This window comes from Aulonocara stuartgranti, assembly GCF_965226115.1.
Source record: "Aulonocara stuartgranti genome assembly, chromosome: 5".
In the NCBI taxonomy this organism is placed as follows: domain Eukaryota; kingdom Metazoa; phylum Chordata; class Actinopteri; order Cichliformes; family Cichlidae; genus Aulonocara; species Aulonocara stuartgranti.
The window spans coordinates 39,900,001-39,917,500 of NC_138943.1; the positions used below are offsets into that span (position 1 = coordinate 39,900,001).

At 41.9% G+C, this 17,500-nt stretch overlaps 1 protein-coding gene across 3 annotated transcripts in view; it reads left to right on the forward strand.

The window, feature by feature from the left end:
* The window catches only part of nfasca (neurofascin homolog (chicken) a), a 165,910-nt gene that overhangs the window by 108,689 nt on the left and 39,721 nt on the right, over positions 1-17,500 (forward strand). For all 3 annotated transcript variants that reach the window (XM_082534067.1, XM_082534068.1, XM_082534066.1), the window contains 9 exons: positions 141-288; positions 8,078-8,202; positions 10,608-10,652; positions 10,939-11,040; positions 11,386-11,583; positions 11,776-11,846; positions 14,480-14,702; positions 14,849-14,964; positions 15,410-15,620. In XM_082534067.1, coding sequence (XP_082390193.1) covers positions 141-288; positions 8,078-8,202; positions 10,608-10,652; positions 10,939-11,040; positions 11,386-11,583; positions 11,776-11,846; positions 14,480-14,702; positions 14,849-14,964; positions 15,410-15,620 — 1,239 coding nt within the window. The remainder of the gene's footprint in view (positions 1-140; positions 289-8,077; positions 8,203-10,607; positions 10,653-10,938; positions 11,041-11,385; positions 11,584-11,775; positions 11,847-14,479; positions 14,703-14,848; positions 14,965-15,409; positions 15,621-17,500) is intronic.

The following is a 17,500-nucleotide window of genomic DNA, read 5'->3' on the forward strand; positions in this document are numbered from 1 at the left end:
AAGAGTAAATTGGTCTTGTTTTGGATGAGACTGTGGCACCTGACCATGCAGCTCCACACAGTATTATCTACCACTTGTGTTATTGGATGCGTCTAAAATGTTCATGTAGTGCATTGCTCTTCATCTTAACTGTGACCCAGAGCCGACTCGCATCATTCAGGCCCCCGAGCACCAGACAGCCATCAGGGGCTCCACGGCTCGCTTCACGTGTAGGGTGACGTCTGACCCCAGCCTTCCTGTCAGTGTGGCCTGGATGAAGGATGACAAGCCTCTTTACTTGGGATGGAGGTAATGACCCCTGCGTTTGCTCTTTTTTAACAACCTGTGCTGTGCTGTCACCCTCTTTGTCTCTGCTTCAAGCCTGACTAAACATGGTTGTGGGAAAAGTTGTTCATTTGCTCTGAATCTAACAACAAAGTTTCACAGTGTAGTGAAGGGTATCGAACCCAGTTCTTTTTATTCTTCTCCTGGACAGAGAAGACGCAGAGTGGTCAAAGTATTTATAATCAATTTATTCAATCATTACTTTCCGGAAAGGGGATGTGCACGCTGCTAAGCATCGGCAGGTCTGGAGCATTAAGCCAGATGCGTACATCATAGTCTGTTATTTTGGCACTCGCACGTCGCACACAGTTTCAATCCAAACAACTTCTTTACCTCTGGCCTTACTTGATGTGTGTGTTGCTGGTGGAGTGATTACGTGCGCTACCCTCTGCCTAGTTTCACTTCTTCTGTCTGCATCTGTTTCCTGTTCTTAATATACCGCCTCTGCAGCTCTGCACAGCTCCAGTCTGGCTGAGCAACTGGTGTGTGAGTCAAAGCTGGCCTGTTATTAAAATGCATAAACAAAATAATCAGAAAATAAGCACTAAGAAAATATATATATTCCTTAACAAGGGTAAAGTGGCCTGGGTGTGGTTTGCAGTGCTGTGATTGGTGTGTAGTTGTAGCAGTGAATTGTAGTGAGGCTCTGTTACTAAAAATCTAGTCTCAGTTTTGTGACATGCAGGTGATTCATAGTTCAGACAATGACTCTTCAAGACCCAAAGCAGAACACATCTGTAATGTTTGCATGCCTCAAACATTAATGATGACACCTTCAGTATTTCTTAGTACCATTCTTTAATTCGCAGGCTTGCAGCGGCAACACAGTCTGCAGCGCTAACTTGTTCATCTACCGTTTTCTGTTGTCTCCTTTTTTTATAACCCCCTTCCGCCTTACATTCGACCTTTCAAAATAAAAGTTCCGTAAACATCACAACATCCATGGTTAATTAGTGGCACATTTAGAAAATGAGCAGACCAATTGCCTTCAAACAACCAAAAGTGTTGCCTTGGCAACAATTGAGTCAGTTTGAATGAGCCAAAGGGAAGGTGAATCCTTTAACCCCTTCATCTCTACAGCGTGTGTCAATAAAGGATCAGAGTCTCTTTCTAGTGGTTTCGATGGGTCCATTAAATTACAAATGCTGTACTGGGACGTTGGGGAGTGCCCCCACCCATATCACTCCAACCTACCCACTGTTTCTTCCCCAGTAGCTATGTATAAAGCATTTGTAGTGAAGGGTAAAGGTTCGGGTCCCTGAGTCAGCGGGTTTGTTCCAAACAGCCTTCACTGTCAGCTGGAGCGAGGCTGAGTGTGTAGCTGCAGAAGGTGCGACGAGTTTAAGACATGGCTGAGAAACACAACTGTTGCTAAGCAGGCCAACACGTTATATATGATGATGGTTTATAGACTAACAGAAGTACATGGACTTGGGAAATGGTTTAAAATAAGCTGACTGAGCTGCCACTCATTTCTCCTGAGGAGCAGCTGGCTATACTCAGAGGTGGGAGGTAATGAAGTACAAATACTTTGTTACTGTACTTGAGTAGTTATTTTTCTTGCAACTTATATAAATAAAATAACTATAATTGTGCAGTGTGCTAATGATATATCAGTGGTTACTTCAGAGTGTTTATCAGAGTGACGTAGCTGAGACACTCATCCATGTGCACAACACAGAGCGGGTGATGGCAGCAGCTCCTGTGGAACTTTCACAGCTGCCACAGGAAGAACCTCATCTGGGCCTTGTTCTGCACATGGTGGATCACTTCAGATTCCTTAGGATCCACCTTTTTGTGATGTGAAGTGGTCCTCACATACAGACTGTTGTTGAGGATGGCAAGAGGGCGGAGCATCCGGTAGTTTCTCCACAGTCTGTACCAGTGGACCAGCTGATCCACCTCCGCTCAGACGCATCGTCATTCTGGATCAGACCGATAATGGTGGTGTCATCAGCAGCGTTGTTACTTTGAAAAAGTAATTAATTATAGTTACTAGTTACTTCTTCAAAAAAGTAACTGAGTTAGTAACTGAGTTACAAGATTCTAAAAGTAATTAATTACTAGTAATTAAGTAACTATTGCGTTACTTTAAAAAATAACGTGTAATCCTCTGGGCTCCAGGGTAGAATTGACCGTTGCCCACAGTTCACCTTTAAAACTGTTTATTTGCCTTGTTTGGTCTCATCAGCACAGCCTCACGTGTCTGAATCTACAGTCATGTTTTCATTTTGACAAACTGTATTAATCAAACACACAAAGAACAGACAACCAAGCTTGATGAAGTCCCTGCATGACCGCGGGACAGACGGTCAGCAGAGTCTGAGCCCAGCATGGCTCTCAGTTAAATATCTCCAGGAACAAAAGGCAGTACACAGCTGTTTCACACCTTAAGGTTCACACTCCCTTGCTGCCTCCCAGAGTCCTCGAAGACACAAAAGACTCTTCCTGTGGAGCTGTCGGCTTCCCCCAACTTCCTTACTACACCACCCCCACCATTTGTCTTACTGTATGAGTGTGAGACATGTTTAAATCCAGTGGCACCAAGGCATCATACAATAAAATAATGTGATTAATACATAAGTAAAAGAAATTCCTATACATGCCCCTTCCTGATTTCTTATGTTTTAACATGTTTGTTACACTTACATGTTTCCAAATGTTAACACAGATGTTCAGAGTAAATACAGATTGTAGTTTTTTAAATGATGATTTCATTTAGTTTGGGGAAACAGCTCCAACTTTACCTCATGTAGAAAAAGTCATTTCCTTCTAAACCTAATAAGTGGTTTTGTCATCTAGCAAGAACTGCAATCGAGCATTTGCAATAACTAATAAAAAAGCACTTGGGACAATTGTGTTGGTGACAGCTTTTGTTATAATATCAATAATATTTCTATGAATATGGGATACTGTTACATGTTTGCACAGACTTTTGTGGAATATGGAGACACTCCTGGCATTATATGAGCAAAGTGAGACTCATTTTTTAGGGTTGGTGGAGATGAGTGTGAAGATCCAAACAATCCCTGTCAGTGATGGAGAAGCTTTGATGAAAATATTTGGTAAAAAGTTCACCAGCATGAAGGAAATGAAGTTTCAAACTTTCCTTAGGAGGAGCCCAGCACGCCTGCTTAAAGAAAAGTGAGTGTGGCGATGTGGATGCTTGCAGCGACTGCTGTATAGAGGCCATCCTGCTACACATGAAACACATCAGAGTCATAATTGTTATTTTAGTCACGTGTTTGTTTATTATCCTTATTGTTTTATCTGGGACTGTTTGCAGACATCTCAGAGAGAGGAGACACCAGCATCTGAACAGAGACTCAAACCAGCAACCTGCAGCTCCCTGCTTGGCTGCTCCAGTTTTCTCCTCACTCATGTTGCCCACCAGTGATTTCTAGCTGCCCACCCACACAGCAGGCTAGAATATGCGCTGAGCCTCAGCACCCAATACTTGGACATGTTTTCTTTATTAAATAATGAACCAGACCCCAAAAAGTAAACAGCTGTTATTGCTAGGCAACGGGAGCAGCATTTGGTGATGCAGCACCTGACATTCCTGACCATGTGGGCGGAGCATGCATGAAATGGAATGTTCAGTAGAACTGTGCAACACAAGCACTTAGTTCCAGCATGTTTCATTGTATCCAGACACAGCTAGAGACACATCTACAGCAGCATCTCTGTGCAGGACAAACGACAGCTGACGAAGAAACATCGAAAACTTCACTTCACTCCTCTACAAAACGTTGGCTCCTTTGTTTAAAAGGCCAAAATGAATCGAGGGAGAACGAGAAGAGGATCGGCGAGTGCTTCACCTCACAATACAGTACAGCTGATTAACCTGCAAGAAGAACTTCAAATGATACAGGCTGAAAATGTCAAATTAAAAGAAGAGGCAGAAAAATCAAGAGGAGAAGCTAAAAATTCACAGTTTGAAACTGAAGTAGTATTGCAGGAATTACTGCATGTGGGTCTCAAACTTAAAGGAGAGAAGATGGGAAAACAACAGGCAGAAAACCAGAATGAAAAGATGAAGAAAGAACTGTTGGAAGCTCAAAAAGCATTGGAGGAAGAGAAAAGCACAGCTCAAGAAGCCAAAAAGAAATATCAAACTGCAAAGAAGGAGGCAGGAAATGTGATGCAGGAATTACAGGAGGTGCAGGAAGCTTTTGAAGAGGGCAAAAGGAAAATGCAGTTGGCAACACAAGAAGCTGCAAATGTAACGGCTGAAGCTGAAACACTAAGGAAGGAATTACTGCATGTGAAGCAACAACTTGAAGAGGAGAAAAAACGTAAACACGAGGCAGAAAATGAGATTGAAAATTTGAAGAAAGAATTGTTGGAAGCTCAAAAAGTGTTGGAGGAAGAGAAAATTAAAACACAGGAAGCAAAGAAAGAAATGGAAGATACAAAGAGTCACGCTGAAAACATGAAGAAGGAACTGATGAAAGTGCAAGAAGAACTTGCAGAAGAGAAAATTGAGGTGAAGGCATTCAAGAAAGAAATGAGCGGCTCTGCGGTGACCAAGAAAGACTGCAAAGACGCACTTAAAGAAATACGAAAGCACAAAAAGGAAGCTAAAGAGCTCCTCAAACACAAAGGGAAACTGGCCGAACAGCAGCTGAAAGAAACATTTAAAGATGCCGAGGAGCAGCTCAACAAGACCTTAAAAGAACTGAAGGCAAAAGCAAAGCAAGCCGAGGACAGGAGGGGATTCTGGAGCAGACTGCTGAGGAAGAACTGACCCAGCAGCATCCAGTTTGAGGACATCAATAGTTTCTTCCTCCTCTCTCCACCTTTCTTTCTCCCCATCCTTCTTCTTGGGATGTTTGTTTGTTTTTAAAAACTCTAATCTAAATACATGCACTGAAACACACAAATAAAATTGCCATAACTTGACCTCATGTTGCCTGCTTCTTTTCTTGTGTGTCTGTGGATGTAAAACAGTAACACACCTCCTGCTCTGTGTCTTTAATTGTAAATAAATGCAATATATTTTCATTTTAAAATGCAGTGCAAAAAACTTCTGCTCTGAATCTTTTTTTTAGCAAAAAGCTTTTTTTTGCCTGTTGTGGAAGTTTTCCATTCAAATAAAGCTGCAGACGAGCGGTGAGCGGTAGCTAACATTCTTTAGCTAAAGTCAGATAAAAACCATAAAATCCGTAGAAAAGGTGATATTTTCACCGTAACAACCACAAACATGTTTAATGAATCATATTTCATAACTTTCAATGCAAATATAAATTGTCAATTTTAAAATCATATGCACAAGTTTTGCAAACAAAGTTATTTACAGCCATTTCAAACTGTTTACAGAACAATCAGCTGTTCTTCAAGAAGATGCCACAAATTATTTGTGCCACTCCAAATATTTCTGTCCATTATAAAGGAGAACATCACAGCCTGATACCTGCAGGTCTGACAGCAGCAGGTGTATCACTGCTGTTTCTACCTGGAGACAGCAGTTGCAATCTTGACAAGACACAAATGAACAACTACAGGCCGATCTCAAATCTCCCGTTTTTAAGTAAGATCATTGAAAAAGCAGTTTCTCAACAGCTCAGTTACTTCTTAAAACAGAATAATTGCTACGATGCCTTCCAGTCAGGTTTTAGACAGAACCACAGCACTGAAACTGCTCTGACCAAAGTGTTTAATGACATATGTCTGAATACAGACAGTGGAAAAATGTCAGTCCTAGTTTTACTGGATCTCAGTGCAGCATTTGATACAGTTGACCACAACATATTACTCAAATGACTGGAGAACTGGGCAGGTCTTTCAGGAACTGTACTAAACTGGTTCAAGACATACTTAGAAAACAGGAAATACTTTGTATCAATAGGTAACTTCACATCTGAACAGACAAGCATCACATGTGGAGTTCCCCAAGGTTCCATCTTGGGACCACTTCTGTTTAACATCTCCATGCTCCCACTGGCACAGATTATAAACAACAACAAAATAAACTATCACAGCTATGCAGATGACACACAAATATATATCACAATGTCACCAGGAGACCGAGGCCCTGTACAGGCTCTTGGTAAATGCATTGAGGAAATCAATGACTGGTTGTGCCACAATTTTCTCCAGCTAAACAAAAACAAAACTGAGGTAATAGTCTTTGGAGCCAAAGAAAAACGATTACAGGTCACCAGAGAACTTCAATCTATACATCTAAAAACCACAAACCAGGCGAGAAATTTGGGTGTAGTGATGGATGCAGACCTAAACTTAGAAAAACACATTAAGACAATAACAAAATCAGCTTACTATCACCTCAAGAATATATCAAGGATAAAAGATCTGATGTCTCAACAGGACCTGGAAAAACTAGTCCATGCATTCATCTTTAGTAGGCTTGATTACTGTAACAGCATCTTTACAGGTCTACCTAAAAAATCAGTCAGACAACTACAGCTCATTCAGAACTCTGCTGCTCGAGTCCTCACTAAGACCAAAAAAGTGGACCACATCAGTCCAGCTCTGAGGTCTTTACACTGGCTGCCTGTCCGTCAGAGGATAGACTTTAAAGTTCTGATGCTGGCCTATAAAGCTCTGAATGGTTTAGGACCAAAATACATCAATGACCTCCTGACCCAGTATGAACCATCCAGATCCCTCAGGTCATCTGGATCCGGTCTTTTATCAGTTCCCAGAGTCAGAACCAGACACGGAGAAGCTGCATTCAGCTTTTATGCTCCTTATATCTGGAACAAACTCCCAGAAAGCCTCAGATCAGCTGAAACACTCAGTTTATTTAAATCCAGGTTGAAGACTCACCTGTTCTCAGCTGCATTTGAATAAAGCACCAAATCCACACTTTAAGCTTAAATTTCAAAACTTACATTTAACTACTGATTTTATCTGTTTTGTTTGTTTGTTTGTTTGTTAATTAGTTAGTTAGTTAGTTTGCTTGTTTTAATAAATTTTAAATCATGCTTTTTATTTGTTTTTGTTTCTAATGTCTCTGTAAAGCACTTTGAACCACCTTGTTGTTGAATTGTGCTATACAAATAAACTTGCCTTGCCTTGCCTAGTTTTCGGCTGATGATTCAGGCCTGTCTCCTTCTGTTCAGGATTTGGCTAGATGTTGTGAAAAGGCTGAAATGATCGGCTTAAGTTGTCTTCTGCAGTCTTTTGGTATTGCTGAGCTGGCCAGAGCATCCTTTTTTGTTTGAAAGAATATGTCACATGATCTAAACTACTTCCTGTTTGTCTGACATGATTTTTTTCCAGCCTAATAGTAGCTCTCTTCACTTGTATCCACGTTTCTTTGCTACCCAATTAAAGTCCAACACCTGACTTCACTTGGAATAAAGAAGCTTCGCCTGGCCATGAAGCTCCCTGACACTCCAACTAGTGTTGAGTCTCTGAAAATGAGACTGTTTAAAAAGCCTTTATATCCGAAACTGCTGATGCAGCACTTTTGTCAAACCCTTTGAATCGAAGCTGAAAGTCTTCAGTCACATCTGGATTATCTGATTTAAAATCCAACAATGTTCAATGGATTGTACTGGGACTGTTTTTAAACGTAAACCCACAAAAGTAAATTCATGGACCCAAATGGTTTGTATGCTGGCTACTCTGATGCCTGTCAGCATACAGGCAGTTCATATGAACAGAAATCTGAACACTCTTCTTCCAGGAATGAGTTTCTTTGGTTTTTGTATGAATATGAATAAAGACTAGCTCCAGTGCTGTTACTACACGTATGACAGTCTTTTCTGTATCTGTCTCCTAGGTTGAAGAAGGATGATGAGTCTCTGTCCATCCCCAATGTGAACGAGGGTGACGAGGGGACGTACACCTGCACTGCTAAATCTGAGATAGACCAGCTCTCAGCCTCTGCTCGCCTCACTGTGTTAGGTACACTCACATACAGACTGGACATTGTGTTGTTTCATTAGTTCATTACTCTGAGTGTACTCTTAAAATATGTCATTTTCTCTTACATTTACACTTACCAACAACAGTCACCTTTATGTAGTAAGGCAGACCTACAATGATACATACAGAGGAAACCCAACAATCAATGGCCCCCTGTGAACACGCTGTGGATTTAGGCAGACATGGCTAAAACGTGTGTTGGCCCTGCGACAGACTGGCGACCTGTCCAGGGTGTACCCCGCCTCTCGCCCTATGACAGCTGGGATAGGCTCCAGCGCCCCCCGCGACCCTGAAAAGGACAAGCGGAAGCGAATGGATGGATGGATGGATGGCTAAAACATGTAAAGCACTGGTTTCAGCTGCTGAAGACGTGTGCATACATACTGCACATGTAACTGCACTAGGGATGGGTATTGATAAGATTTTAACGATTCCGATTCCATTTTCGATTCTGTTTAACGATTCGATTCTTTATCGATTCTCTTATCGATTCTTTTTTTTTAAAAAGGAGAACACTAAAGTCGATTAGCTTAGAACTGTGTTTTATATCTTCTCTTTGAACAAGATAGAAATTTAGGAGTAACATGGCCTTACAAACCCAACAGTGAGATCTTAAGAGATCCAGCCTACGGCTCTTCAATGGGGTGTCACAGGGTCCCCAGGAAAAAAAATGTATATGTAAAATAATAAAATAAATATTCTCCTGTAGCAATAACAAAGTTTAACATAAATTATTCTGTAGCAATTACACAAGAATATCCAGTAATGTCCTGCCTACAATTAAACACATTCACTTACCAAAGTGAAATCGGGGGCATCTGCTGTGGCAAATGGGTGCAAGCCTTTGACCACAAACTGAGTCACTGCTGGGTGACATTCGTCTATCCTGGCCTGAAAGGAGACGCTACCGGTAGACTGCAGCGAGAACTGCCAGCATCTGAGCCAGACTCTGTCTCTCTCATCATGGTTATCTAAATGCAACGCACAGTAATAGCAGGTTTTGTAATAAGGTAAATCGCGCCAACATAATATGCAATGCTAATTGATTAGTTACCTGCAGTATTAACGGGAGAGGACGTGGAAACGCTACCGCTGCTGCTGGGTTGAGCTTCGCTAGTCCGGAGCGGATCAAAAACACGACATTCGTTGAAAGCAATCGCGTGTTTTTTGAGCAAATGCTTTTGCATGTTCGTAGTGTTTCCTCCCTTTGATGAAATCTCTACTTTGCAAGTATTGCACGTTGCCCTGTTGTCATCCTTTCTCATAAAGTGTAACCAAACTTTTGAGCGTTTGTGCCGCTCAGGCGCCGTGTTTCCTACTGGGTAAAAGACGCTACTCAACGTGATGACGTCATTCGGGGCGACTGGAATCGATAAGGGAATCGTTTTTAAAAGTGGCAAACGATTCCAAGGAATTGAAACAGTGGGAACCGGTTCTCAACAAGAACCGGTTTTCGATACCCATCCCTAAACTGCATTTGGTGAAAGACCTTCTGTTACTTTAGACTTTCATGTTCATGTTGCTTCAGATCATTGTGATGGCTCTGATGCTTGAATGAAACTAGTCAGCCTGCACTTTGATGGTGTCAGGATGTGACAAAGAGCTTCAGCACATTTCAAGGCTTCAGTTTTATGCACGGTGCTGTGTATTAGCTGAAAACAGTCATTGTACGTACGAAGCAGATATTTACAGTGAATGTGTAAAAACGAAACAAATCACTGTGATGTGAGAGTCATACAGCATTTTGTAGTTCAGCAGTAGTGTGTGAGACACTGAAAGAAGTACAGCAGTGCTTCCAGTGGCATGCTCCTACACAGACTGATTGAGTCTTTGGGACTGGTTGGAGAACAGCATCGTGTTCCTGAAAACACAACACAGACAGACTGCACCCATTTATTATTCAGAGTCTATATTTAGTCCATCATCAAACATGTCATCTTTCAACAACACGCTTCAAGTGTTCGTGAGCAAAGAACACCAACTGCTTTCAAATGCCACACTATCACAGACTGTAGCTGTGAGCTGAGGGCACCTCTCCTGCTCGGCCTGTAGGGGGCAGCGTTCATGAGTGTAGCCATGGTGCCACAGGACAGTCTGCTACTTTACCTCAGCCTCAACGAGTGTTTACCTTTATCTGTGTGTGTGTGCGTGTGCGTGTGTGTATTTAAATAATAGCAGGCACTCTTTAATCCACATGTCGTCACCAGTGTGAGCATTTTTATTTGTAAAACCAGTGATTATGTGATTGTCTACAACTGTGTAACTTACCTTATTACTATGTGTGCTAAATGCATTCTTAATCCCTTGCTGTTGATTGGCTTGTAGACTAACCTGCAGACTCTAACCTTTGTACCCACTTCCTGCTCCCTGACCCTGTCCCACAGAGGTGGCCACTCTCAACCCCTCAGTCTCTAGTGCCTTGCTTCCAGGTAACACACAGCTCAGTTGGAAGTTTTATGTTATCTACTGTTTGTCTCTGTCCTGTTTTTAATTTGTTATGTGCTTGTTGTTTTTAAACTAGTGTCTCTTTGTCTTACTGTTTGTATGAACCCTTTATGATGACAGTGTTATGTGTCCATGCTGAGAGGAGACTCTCTGCACTGCTCCCAATGAGTCATTTGTTTTAGATGAAAAAAGGTTCTTCAACATGTCTACAAATGCATGCATGTTTCTGTGTGTCTGACACAAGCAAAGCCATGTCTTGTCTTTCTTCAGCCCGTCCAGACCCCCCCATGGATCTGGATTTGTCAGACCCAGCAGCACGCAGCGTTCGCCTCACCTGGATCCCTGGAAAAGAGCACAGGAGCCCCATCACAGGTAAGTAGGCACACATCAACCTGGATCCTGACAGGATTGTGTTATTTTTTTGAAACTGATCCTGTTGGGGAGACTGTGTAAGCAAAAGTAGCCTAGTTAGTTTCAGGTCACCACAGTTGAGACTTGATTCTGAATGGATGCTAAACTCAAAATCCTATTACTGAAGGATTTGGGTAAATTATAATCCATGTGGATACTGAAAGGTTGTAAAATGTATACTGGATCTTTGAACAAGCTGAAGTGGACAAATGGATGGGACATGGCGTGCTTCCAGAACACATGGACTCACAGACCTGCAGCAGGTTTTACTGTCTTGGTTTTTTCATTAGTTCTGTCTCTCCTCAGAGTTCTTGGTCCAGTTTGAAGAGGACCGCTGGGAGCCGGGTAGGTGGCAGAACTTGTCATCTTACCCTGGAGACCTCAACTCTGTCATCCTGCAGCTCGCTCCCTTTGTCAACTACCAGTTCAGGGTCATCGCCATCAACTCAGTAGGTCAGAGTGATCCCAGCCGCCCCTCGCCCCGGTACAAGACCACTGGAGCTGGTAAGGAGCATCGCATGCAATCATCTGACCTCTGATGTTTCAATTGGTCAGTCTTATTAGTTTACATGTACTCAAATTAGCTACAATGTTTTGGAAACGTATGTTCACTAAAGGTTTACAGTTGCAGTTGAATAAGTGTGAAGCTTTGCTGACTCTGGTTAATGTCAGTGCGCTCTGTTATGTTGAAACAAGCACCAGATGCCATTCCCAAAGGCCTACGGGGTTGGGGGTCCAGAAAGGACAATATGGAGATCACCTGGGAGGTAAGATGACGTCTCGTATGGGGAATGAATCAGTGAGACAGTGTAGTCTGCACTGAGAACATGTTAACAGTATAATGAAACTGAGGGTCACCTGAATGCAGATGTGTAATCAGGTGACCATGACAAACGTTTTAGGCTGGTGGTTAGCACTGTCAGCTGAAAGCACAAAGTCCTGTGTGCAAAGGTGCAGCTAGGACTGTTTTGTGTGGTGGCACATGTTCCCCGCAGTGTTAAATAGGATCTTTATGCATTTTGTTACTAGCAGAGTGAAAAATGCCGAAGATAACAGTATGCCAGACATAAAACAGTATTTTTGCTTCAACAAGTTGATATTAGCTGAAAACGTGGCACATCTTGGCGTGATGTGCAGTGTGTCTATTTCACAAAAGTGGACAAAAGAGTAAAAGCAGCAGGCCCAAAACACTATTTACAACAGAAACACGATTGGAAAAAATGTAGTGTTGCGCTGACACAGGACCAAACAGATGGACCTTATGTTGATCAATCTAGGATTTGCATAAGCCTCATTAGAATGGTCTCAGTGTAAGAGCTCAACTTTTCAGTACAACAGTGATACTAAACACAGGGAACTTTGAATGCTCAGGCGGAGCAGAAAAGCACTATATAAGAACCATTTACAGCCAATGTGTGGACCTGGATAGAGAGAGATCCACAGTGGAACACCTTCAGTCATGCATGTGCCTTACCAACTAGTCCATGCATTCATCTTTAGTAGGCTTGATTACTGTAACAGCATCTTTACAGGTCTACCTAAAAAATCAGTCAGACAACTACAGCTCATTCAGAACTCTGCTGCTCGAGTCCTCACTAAGTCCAAAAAAGTGGACCACATCAGTCCAGCTCTGAGGTCCTTACACTGGCTGCCTGTCCGTCAGAGGATAGACTTTAAAGTTCTGATGCTGGCCTATAAAGCTCTGAATGGTTTAGGACCAAAATACATCAGTGACCTCCTGACCCAGTATGAACCTTCCAGATCCCTCAGGTCATCTGGATCCGGTCTTTTATCAGTTCCCAGAGTCAGAACCAGACACGGAGAAGCTGCATTCAGCTTTTATGCTCCTTATATCTGGAACAAACTCCCAGAAAGCCTCAGATCAGCTGAAACACTCAGTTTATTTAAATCCAGGTTGAAGACTCACCTGTTCTCAGCTGCATTTGAATAAAGCACCAAATCCACACTTTAAGCTTAAATTTCAAAACTTACATTTAAACTACTGATTTTATCTACTGTTCTGATTTTATCTGTTTGATTTTATATACTGTTTTGTTTGTTTGTTTGTTTGTTTGTTTGTTTGTTTGTTTGTTTGTTTGTTAAGTGGGTTTAGAGCTCTGGGTAGCTCCCCAACTGGGTCTAGACTGGGTCTAGAGAGTATTTTAAATTCAGGGAATTTAAAATAGAAAGTAGCTCGTCCACAGAAGGACTGGTATCTCCCCTTACGATAAGGGTTCAGATCACGCGAACAGGTGTGAAATGTGTGTGTTTAGTTTGTTTGTTTGTTTGCTTGTTTTAATCAATTTTAAATCATGCTTTTTATTTGTTTTTGTTTCTAATGTCTCTGTAAAGCACTTTGAATCACCTTGTTGTTGAATTGTGCTATACAAATAAATTTGCCTTGCCTTGCCTTACCAGAATCTGGACCTCAACATTATTGAAATTGTATGGGATCAGAGAATCAAACTAAAGGGCGCTAACATCCAAAGAAGAGCTTTGCAGTGTCCGTCAAGAAGCCTGAAGAGCTAAAGAAAGCTTGCCTGAGAGAGTAGAACAGTACCCGTCTTAATTCTGTCAGCAAATTTGGATTTAGCTTCAGTCTTTTTAGTTTAAGTCATAATTAGGCATCTAACTTGTTTTAGGTGACTAAATATTATAAGATTGTCGTCGACTTAATCTGAAGTGAATTCAGTTAACTAAAAGTTTGTCATGTTTTTGCCGGGGTACTGTATAGTTTACAAAATGTTGTGATTTCCTTCACATCTTCTCTCAGCTTGTGAGATCAATTTTTCTGCCCAAGGAGATCAAAAGTCGTCCCGCTCGCTACACAAGCTGATTAATTCTGATTGGGTCTAATCTCTCCTGTCATCTGATTTTTATTGGTCAACAAAAGTGTCAAAACATTTCATCATAATTTTCATCTTCTTTTTATTAACAAAAATTATTAGCCAACAAACTCAACACTGGTTCAGACTCTGTCTTTTTGCCTTATTTAATGCATTTGCATGGATGTTTCACAGTTTCAGAGTGAATCTGCACAACTTTCTCACATTTCCTTGCATCAAGATAAAACGTTCCCCATAAAATGTTGCTTCATCTAACAGCGTTCCTTTTTGTTGACCAAAAACAAGATGATAAATAAATCAAAAATAATGCACAGAAATATGATGAAATGTATCAACATGTTCACAAATAAACACGACATGTTGTGGAATAAGCTTGGAAGTGTCCAATCAGAATTTATCCCCTTGTACAGTAAGGTTAGATGCAAAACTTCCAATGTCTAAGTAAATGTATATAACCACCAAACAGTTATAACATGTAATTTGATAAGTATAACTCATCGTTTGTCCTGCCAATATGTGTAAATTCAGGCGCATCTCTCTGTTGACTTTTCTAGCCTCTCCTTGATCTGGAAAGAAATGGTCCAAACCTGCACTACATTGTGTGGTGGAGACGAAAAGACGCTGAAGAGGAGTGGAATAACCTGACCACAGTGGGGACTAACCATGTGGTCCACAATACAGAAATCTATGTGCCTTATGAGCTCAAAATCCAGGCCAGGAATGAGTTTGGAGCAGGACCAGAGTCTAACCTGGTCATTGGATACTCTGGAGAAGACAGTAAGTAAATCCTGACTACGAAGCAGCTTTTCATTTATGAGAGCAACCCATGTGGAGGCTGAGGAAAAGTGAAAACCAAACTGACAATTTGTTTTGAAAATACTGCTGACTGTTCACACATATTGTGTCCACTTGGATGTGTTCAGAGCCCACTGATGCTCCCACTGACCTGCGGGTATCAAAGGTTGACAGCACCAAAGTTATCATCCACTGGAACCCTGTGGACCTGAACTCTGTCCAGGGAGAGTTCAAGGAGTATAGAGTAAGACTGCCTTTGGTTTTTCTAATGAGAACAAACTGCAGAGTTGGTACATTACGCATCATTTCACATCCTCATTTTAGGTTTGACAGAGTTTTAGTAGGTAAAGGTGATGCATGGTCACGAATTGAACTGCGATTGGGGAAGGCCTCGAAGGGGACTGGCGATGGCAGCCTGGCAGATCCCCATGGACTAATTAGAAGTGAAGAAGTTAAAGAAGGGAGGGTGGGGCACGTAAACGAGAACGACGGCTTGCAGAACTGGGAGAACCTATATAGATGAGAACCGGAGGGAGCGTGTTTGGAGGCGTGGTCCCGCTCCTGTTATTCCGTTACATAATTTCCAATTATCTTTCATGATCAATTTTGGATAATTTCTCTTGTGTAATGTCCTCCCATCTGCTGTACGTCTCGCCTATTAACACCTTTCTTCCCATTCTGCTTCCCAGTTATACTACTGGCGTGAGTCTAGCCAGGTTCCAGGTCTGGTGGTCAGTAAGGAGAAGAAGGTCAAAGGTTTCTATAGCACTACGGCCAAACCATCTGGCATGCTCAGCGACCTGGCGCCCTACTCGAACTACAAGATGTTCATGGTTGTGGCCAACAATCGCTTTGAGAGTCAACCCAGCAACACTGTGGCATTTACCACCAAAGAAGGAGGTGAGGATGCTGTGCACCCACCCTAAAAATAACAGGTTTATACAGGGGGAAATAATTCTTTGATCGTGTGCTGAATTTGTAAGGTCATCTTTCAAATAAATGAACAGTCTAAGATCTGACGGTACATGGTCCCATCCATTGGCCCCTCAGTGTACCCAGAAAAACACCACTGTGTTTGACTATAGCTTGGCGTTCTTTTAGATGTTCACTGGTTAACTCCAGACAGGCTCGTACATGTGTCTTCTTGAGCAAGGGGACCTGGTGGGTGTTCCAAGAAAACCCATTAATGCCACAATGGGTTGAAGTTCAGTTCATGTTCTGCTGTTCAGTATTGAATAGCAGAAATTTGGCTTTCTTGGGAGAAAAACAAGACAGTGTCTGACAGCACTGTCAGAAACGAGAGTGGTAATAAGTGTGTAATAAGAAACAAATAAGGCAGAAAATACAGATTTATGATGGGAAACTGCTCTCAAGGAACACCACGAGACAGAGCTGTGCAGGAAGTCCAATTTTATCATGGTGGAAGCAAGACAGCAAAGGGAAGACAAAATCAGCTTGTCTTACCTTTGTGAAGAATTTTGGTCGCAGACTTACAAAACCTGAAGCTCGGAAACTGTGAGATGTCTCCTTTCAGCAAAGTCCATGTACGTCCCCGAGGGAGATCCGCGCTTTGTGTTTACATCTTTTTGCAGAATCTGTTTAGCTGCTCTCTAATCGTTTGCTGTTTTAGCTCTTTGGTGGTTGTTGAAATAGTTCTGTGAGCTTTTAGCTGAGATTGTTGACGTGTCTGTGGACACCACATGTCTATATTTAAGTAACAAGTCTGGCAGTACATCCTGTTAAACCAGATGTTCTCCCTCTCATCCCTGGTATTGGAGGCATTGGGGTTCAACAGGTTAACTGTTCATTGTTTAATGACTGTGAGGAGTATGAACGGCCATAATGGAGGTTTTCATCAGTAAAACAGTCCAAAGTTTGAGCTTGTTTGTGGTTCAGAATCATAAACGGCTTCAAGCTCACTCAGACACTGAGCCATGGCTCTGTGCCACATGCACACATGTCTGCATCTCTGCCATTCAGACACACTTTATATACACTTCATGTGATGTCACTGTCAATACTGAACTGCACATCGAGTCTGTAAATGATCTCGTATGTTTGGCACTCCTGTTTTACGGTGTAGTGTGGTACCAATGGTGTTCTTGGTGATTGTGGTTCAATCTGTCCTTAAATTCAGATTCATTTGATAGTCAGTTTATATTTCTTCTCTTTCCGAACAGTCACACCAACAGCTTCTCACTGATGGTCTTGGAGCCCATTCCACTCGTGTGTAGGCCTAAAACCTTGCACAGCTTTTTGGTCTTTCCCATTGTGGTGGAGAGGCTGGAATAAAAGAAATTCATTCTGTGGACAGCTGTGCTTCTTACAGATAACAAGCTCAGATGAGGAATTTCTTTGATTGAGTAAATCAGGTTTGTAATCTGGCCACATGGGAACACAGGCAATCAGAATTCTGGCAGGATTGTTGGGGATCAGATTCTTGTTACACTCAGTGACATGGTCGATCGTCTCTCTCCATTAAAATGAAACTACCATCAAAATTAGAGACTTCATTTCTTTGAAAGTAAGCAAACATACAAATTCAGCACTGGATCAAATAACTACTTCACCATTGCATGTGATGTAGGCTGGAGCATCAGGTGGAGCAGAAAGGAATAAAGTAGTTGTCGACGTTGCACACCTTACAATGGCCCAGTACGCACACTGAGCTGGTACGAACTCACCTTGTGTCAGAACTTGAACATTGTGTTCCATGATGCTGACTAAGCATGTAAGCTTTAAGACACACAACACACACTGCAGTTTTTCTTGGTGCAGTC